Source organism: Hyposmocoma kahamanoa, unplaced genomic scaffold (genome assembly GCF_003589595.1).
Source record: "Hyposmocoma kahamanoa isolate Upper Pololo Valley unplaced genomic scaffold, ASM358959v1 63, whole genome shotgun sequence".
Classification (NCBI taxonomy): Eukaryota; Metazoa; Arthropoda; class Insecta; order Lepidoptera; family Cosmopterigidae; genus Hyposmocoma; species Hyposmocoma kahamanoa.
Window position 1 is genome coordinate 5,764,245 of NW_020653851.1, and position 7,461 is coordinate 5,771,705.

The 7,461-nt window shown below is 36.0% G+C and overlaps 1 protein-coding gene across 1 annotated transcript in view; it reads right to left on the reverse strand.

Moving 5' to 3' along the window:
• Window positions 1-1,832, reverse strand: part of LOC113229926 (trypsin CFT-1-like) — a 76,267-nt gene extending 74,435 nt beyond the window's left edge. Inside the window, 1 exon segment of the mRNA XM_026463620.1 lies at window positions 1,784-1,832. Within this exon segment, the coding sequence (XP_026319405.1) occupies window positions 1,784-1,832 (49 nt within the window).
• Between the last annotated feature and the right edge of the window lie 5,629 nt (window positions 1,833-7,461).

Consider the following 7,461-nt stretch of genomic DNA (forward strand, 5'->3'; position numbering starts at 1 on the left):
GGAGCCAGGGCCTTACAATGAAATATAACTCTTCTGTTTAAAAAAGTTTATTAATATTATTTATAAATATATTGTTTATTACTTTGTTCGAACAAACGTTTAAAAATATTCAAAACAAAAAGAACACCTTCGGAAAATCATTGGAGTAAAACTCATATTGTACAGCGGAACAATCTCGAACATCTTTGTAATCTCCGGTACCGGGAAGAAAGGTTATTTCCCAATAGACACTCACTTGTATCGTGCTTGTACCACCGCTCATTCTCCAAAGATAAACGGGCAGATCTCCATTCACCATATTCTCGATTCCTCCACTTTGTAACACGTACCTTATTCAAAATTCTATTTATTTATACGCTCCAATGACCTCATATATTTCCTTAATACATGGTTACGATATCCCTGTCGTTGCTCTAAATTCTAATAATGCACGCTAGCATTGCAATTAACTATTACCTCGAACACTAAAACAAATTTTTCAATAAAAACACTGACGAAAAACTTTCATGAATTTGTCACAGATGGCGCTACGGTAAAAAGTCGTTAAAACCAAAAACAAAGATCTCTCTTGGGAGACCGTCACGATATGCTGAAAGCGCTAGTTCGAATCCAGCCGGATCGATAGGAATTTTTCGAAATGTTCGGATCTTTGTATTAATAAATTATAACTTATATATAACTAACTAGTGGAGAAATATCACAAAAAAACGGTACTAAAACTTTTTTTATGATGCCAAGCGGCGGGACGAACAAGTCGTGCGCTTGGTGGTAAGCGACATGCCTATGCCCTGAGACATAAGTTGAAAAGTCCATTGTGCCTGTAATTTCACCAGCACCCTTACCCTTCTAAGCCGGAACGCAGTAATGTGAGCATTACTGCTTGGCGGCAGAAATAGGTAAGGTGGCAGTGCTTCCCTGGACGAACTCTTTCACAAGGAGCTCTACTGCTACTAAAAAACAAACATTCAATAAACTTAAAATCACAAATAAAGTGTTTCTAATTATTATTATTACCTCGAAGGAATGCCAAAGTCACGATTATGGAGCAACCTAATTTAATCTGCTTACGTAACGTTAAAATTATCCCTTACTAATATTACAAAATGGATATATTTTTGGCAGGCATCTTTATAGGTATTTGTAACGGTAAACTTACAACAATTAAATTAAACGTTTAGGAAAAAATGTTATGTTAATAAATGGGATCGAAAATTATTTCATGACTGGCAACCGCGGCTGCGCGGTCGTGCAAAATAGTAGTTGAAATGAGTCACGTGACTACACCTTATAAACTTGAGAGAGCGTACATATTTCATATATTTAATTCTGATAATCTCTGTGCATTGACTTACTTATATAATTGTAAGTCAATGTCTCTGTGTTACAAAGTGTATTGTATGTAAGAAAAACAAAATAAACCCCCAAGTGTCACTACAAAGATAGACAGGCGTGTCGCTTGCCACCTAGCGCACTTGTATGTCCTGTCACTTAGTATCATAGAAAAAAATACAAGTATCGAACAAACACAAAGAAAAATTGCCTCGATCCAACGGGACTCAAAGCAGTGTCTGTTGCCTCAAGATGGCTACCGCTACGGCTACTTTTACCAACTGAGCTACGAATCGAGCCAGCAGATCTTACGAAATAATTAAATATACGAAATATAAGCGAAAGGCTGACAGAGGAAGCGTTGGTGTGACGAACTGGACGCTTATAATAAAGCTTGGGTCCAGTTAGCTCCGGATATGTGAGACGGGGTTCGACTACCTATCAAACCGCTCACCGCCGGGGTCGCGGAAGAATGCGAAAGCGCCCCCGTGACTCCGGTACATGGTGAGGAGAGGGAACACCGTCAGGTTTTAGTCGGTAGGAGTCCGACATAACCCTTCGTCTCCCCCGGGCGGAGGGTATCCATGAGGATTTCCTGACGTAAAAAAAAAGATCGGAATATGTGGAAGGATCTGGGGGAGGCCTTTGTCCAGCATTGGGATACAACAGCCTAATTGTAATTGTAATATGAAATACCTACACACTCTCAAGTTTACCGCGCATTTTCCATTCCCCTAAAAGTTTATATCGTCAGGCGCCTTAATATTTTTATTTATTACAAAGTGTTTCCTGGAAGAGGAATTCCAGGATGCTATAAATAAGCAATACAGGGAAAAGGAAAACATAATCTTGATTGATCTCAAATTGTACTTGACGTAACATCAAAAAAGGATCAATTGTTTGAGTGAGGTATAAGGAAACAAAATTTGTGTTAAAATTATTAATAGATCCATAAAAGTGCTAATATTTATCCTTTGTTTATTTAAGATGGTCTTAGGCCATTCGAAAAAATTGTATAACATCCAAACAAACATTATAAATGTGAAAGTAAGTCTGTCTGTTACGTTTTTACGCCTAAACCGCTGAACCAATTTGTCATGAATTTTGATACGGAGATAGATGGGAACTATTAGAAAGACATAGGTTACTTTACAAGAAAAATCTAAAAGGGGTGAAATAGGGGATGAAAGTTTGTATGGAGAACCAATAAAACTTTGAAAAGTACTACAGTACAGTAGCCTATTCGAAGTATTTATTCTTTATTTAAGGGTGCTGGTAAAAAGTAGCAGTTATGCTTCTTGTGAAAGAGTACGTCCAGGGAAGTACTGCCACCTAACCTGTTTCTTCCGCCAATCAGTAATTATTGCGTTCCGGTCTTGAAATTAAGGGTGCTGGTGAAATTACACATGGGACTTGTCAGCTTATGTCTCAAGGTGACGGACGCAGTGACAGTGCCTCTAAGATCTTTACGATTTAAGGTTCGGAGCGATAATGCAGCTGTTATGGACAGGCGTGTGGTTTACCACCAGGCGCACGACTTGTTTGTTTCGCCACTTGGTATTATAAAAATAAATAAAAAAAATCTACGCAGAAGAAGTCCGAGGCACTAGCTAGTTGTTAATAATTGCGTTACATGAACCTTGTATGCCATTTCAATCGCATTTTCAAAACATCACACTTAAAATTTTCTTGTAATGATCCGTTGTGTTTGACTTTCCATGTTCTAATAGTCCATTTGTAATTGTAACAATACGATTGTCTTTTTACAAAGAACCCGTAGAAACTAATGATATTACACGGTGTAAGCTGAAAGTATTGTACGTACAGAAACCATTTAGAAATAAAAGTATCCCATAAAGGAATGGTTATACCCAGTAGTGGATGACCCGTGTTCATGAAAAGAAGATGCGAGGAAAATCCCGTCTCAGAACTAACTGCGTATGCGTAACATATACGTAAATACTGCATTTGAAAAAGGTTATTTCATTAAAGCACGAGAGTATTGTGATGAAATCCTTATTGTTTTCTTAAGTTTACAACGTGATTTGATAACCCTACGTACTACGTAATGTGATAACCCTACGTTCTGAGCGAATTGTAGACGGGAGTTACTACTTATCGTATTATGTTATACTATACTTATTATAGTATAAGATACTTATTTTGTTACAAGTCAACTTCAAGATAACCTGTGTTTATAAATAAATCAATATTATAATGTTATGGATAATCAATTAAACGTAATGCTACAGAGTTCTTCTCAGGGGAATTGACCTTTCGAATGAGTAGTAAAGAATATATTATATACATTATTGGACACAAACTAATAAATTCACTATAACAGGAAGGTACATAAAAAATGTAAGAAAGTTTATAAATAGAAAAATATTTTTTTTGAGGGACGTGCCCTGGGGTATCTTGCCCAGAAGGCTGAATTACTAAACTTATTCTTTGGCGGAAATAACTGCCAGCCTAGTTAGTGATCATCGTAGGCTTGTACGAGGTAATGCGACAACTCGTTCGCTATAAATTTCGCCTGTGCCCGCACGAACCTATGGTTTTAACTGCAAAAGGCACAAAGCTGTACCACTGAGCAAGGTTGGCGTATGAACCTTTTGCGGTTCTCGGCCGCTCTCGCTATAGTGTCCACACAGGTTGCGTCACACGCTAGGTGTCTTCCTACATTCCATGGACCGACATATACCGTCAGGCCTCTTACCATCTAACTGCCGGTATCTTATGATGCTATTGAGCGGTGCGTATCGGGATATGCAGCCAGTAGCGCTTCGTGTAAATGAATTATTAATTATTGACAATACTGAAACTCTTTCATAAAATATTAATTCCCCCGAACCGTATTAGGCCAGCGTGGTGGACTATTAACTAAACTCTCTTCTTAAACGAGGTTCTACGATGATTATTCTAACCCGTTGACATTGTTATCCGAAATGAATATTAATGCGAAAATTAGGGTTAATGTTACTTAATTACGTAGACACGGTGAAAAACCGTAGCTAATGCTTAAAGCGTGAAAGGTGAAACGCCTGCATAACTTAGTAGTACTTATGGTTATAGTTACACTTACATAAATGTTCTGAGTATAGAAATTGAGAAAATGTACTTTAGAAATTAAACTTCCTTAATGAAAAGCATCGTGATGAAAACTGGTTCTTGTACAATGTTCACATAACTCTCCCAAGACCTGTGATGTCTAGAGAAACCATAGCCCATAAACATTTCCAACACGAAAAGAGCTCTATTCATTGCCGATCTTTGAGGGCTTTGTGTTAGAATATATAAAAACGATTTTTTTTTTCAAATAATATCAAGTGACGAGACGAACAAGTCATGCGCTTGTAACAATTGCAGTGCCACTCAGAGCTTTAAATCGCAAAGATCTGAGTGGCACTGCAAATCTGTGTCACCCTGAGACATAAGTTGATAAGTCCCATGTGCCTGTAATTTCACCAGCACCCTTACCCTTCAAGACCGGAACGCAATTATAACTGCTTGGCGGCAGAAATAGGTAAGGTGGCATTACAACCCTAGACGAACTCTTTCACAAGGAGCTCTACTGCTACTAATGAATGCTAAATTTAAGTATATTTTATAACTGTATGGTTCATAACTAAATTATTTTTATATTTTGGTTATTGTATGTTTTTGCGTTCTTAAATGAAGTGAATAAATGAAATACTGTTTATTTTGTTTAATGTACAAAAGGAATGAATTTACTTTAATGTTTCATTAATTTACACATAAGTAATATGATTATAATAACATATATTCTAAATATTAATAAAATAAGTTGCTAATTGTAACTACGCAAAAGAATTGTATAGAACTTAGCTCTCTCATGGCGACAGTAAAAAAACAATTATATTCAGGAGATGGCAAAACTTTCTACTTATTTTAAATTTCTTATCAAGGCTGTTAATTTTGATGTATTACATTAAAAAAGCCAGTGGGTAACTATGAAGAAAATGTGACGTGAAATCAGCCTGCAAAATTTGTATTTTTTGCATTTCAGTAACTTTGTGCTTTAAGAAATGAAACTATTTCTTCCGGATTTAAATCGCGTATATTTCTTTTTTGAAACACACCGACGTTTCGGTCCCTTTACAGGTCCCATGGTCACGGTTGATGGTTAGTCAAGCGTGACCATGAAACCAGTAAAAGGCCCGAAACGTCAGTTTGTTTGAAAAAACAAATATACGCGATTTAAATCCGGAAGAAATAGTTTCATTTCCTATGTGTAACAATCGCGAAAACCTAAGAACTCGATTTGTGCTTTAAGATACGAGATACGATAGTTGTTCATTTTTAAACATTTTGCCTTTTTCTTCCCACATGTTGTAATAAACAAAAGAGTGTCACTAATTTTGAATAACAAAATAAACAGGGAACGTCACGATAGTGACCACAATCATTTTTTAATTTAGAAACAGTCGAAAGAGATTAACTTTCATACTTTCCTCGTACACCTTTGGCGTGAATTGTTTTTGTGGAATCGTGACGGTGGCACCTGTTCAAAAAGTTCCCCTGAACGGTTCGCGTAATAAAGACATTAAAAACACACACACAGAAAGCCAACGCCTCTCCATAAACTAAAGGGGCTTTCAAGTACTTTCTGCCAATTCCATTTAATAAAATGCCACAAAATTGTTTAGAACAGAAAGAAATTATTGAAAAGGTAAATACAAGAAACGTCAACATATTATGAATCATTGACTTACAATTATATGGACGTCGGGTCCGCGCTAAAAAGTGTCCTCACTTGTAAGGCGCTAAAATCGTATACAGAGCGCCAAACTCCGCTTTAGTCTTCATTTGTTCGACTGACAGCGCGATACTGCGATGCCATTACAATTTAAATTTCGAATAGGTTGACTTGGGACATTTTTTTTTCGTGGTTTTTGTATTAGACCCGTCGTCCATTTATTTGTAAGTCAATGTACGGAATATTCAAAATTGAACATTACACTGTACGCCTAAGTAAACGTCGGTGTTATGAACAAAATAAACAGGACGTTTCAGTATAGTACACTTACCTACAAAACTAGACGGAATGTCGATTTCCTACTGAGAGGCTGCAGTCTTTCTCATTTTTCTTATTTCTCTTTTTTTCTATTCTGTATATTATAAAATATAATACATAATTTATTTATTATTGCAATATATGCACGCGCAAATGTTTTTTTTTCTTATTTTTCTTTTTTTACAGTTCTGCATATATGCACGCGCAAATATTTTTTCTTTTTTCACTGTTCTGCACAATTTTATAACTGAATATTTTTCCCAGCCTACAGATCGAAAATCAAATTTGGTCTTACGGCCTGTAGAATGATATTTTTTATGCTAGATTAAAATTTCATGCATGCCGAATAATTCCGTTCGTAGATTGTGCAATTTGACTGGTTGCCAAAAAAGCTTCACTCGTTATGCTTCGATTTCACTATCTATACATGTTGGCCTATATCTATATACAATACAACATACACAATATTATATGGATTAATAATATACATCCAGTTTCAAAAACTAAAATAAGCAAACAAAATTGGAAAGGATAAGTGGAAATTGTCTTGTTTCCCCTACATAGAAAACAACTTACGATATTCATGTCCATTCTGTAATATAAACTGCAGCGTATTACAATTGAACAACACTCAAGGACGGTAATATCGGACAGTTTACAGAATAGGATCGACTCTACAATTTGAGTAACGATTTAGCTAAAAATTTGTTAGAGTGTGTATATGTCGCAGTAGTCAGCCTCTTATCTTTTTCTTTCTCTACTTTGTTTCCTGCCTCACCTCACGTTCTTATTATAATAAGAACGTGTGAATTACTCTATGTAATTTAAAAAACGAAAAAGGGTGTAAAAACAACGTTAGATGACAGCGTCGCAGTTTTATCGATGTCATTAATAAGTTCCACTAGATGTCGTCACCATGTACACGTTAACAAAACTATAAATTAATGAATTCGACAATAAAATAGTTCACAGTAAATAGTCGTGTATATCATTTTAACATTTTAAACCAAATTGGAAAAGACATCGTTTATTACAAATGTTGCAATTGGGCACAATTTTATTGTAGCAATCTGTAGAGGTACAGCCGACCTAAC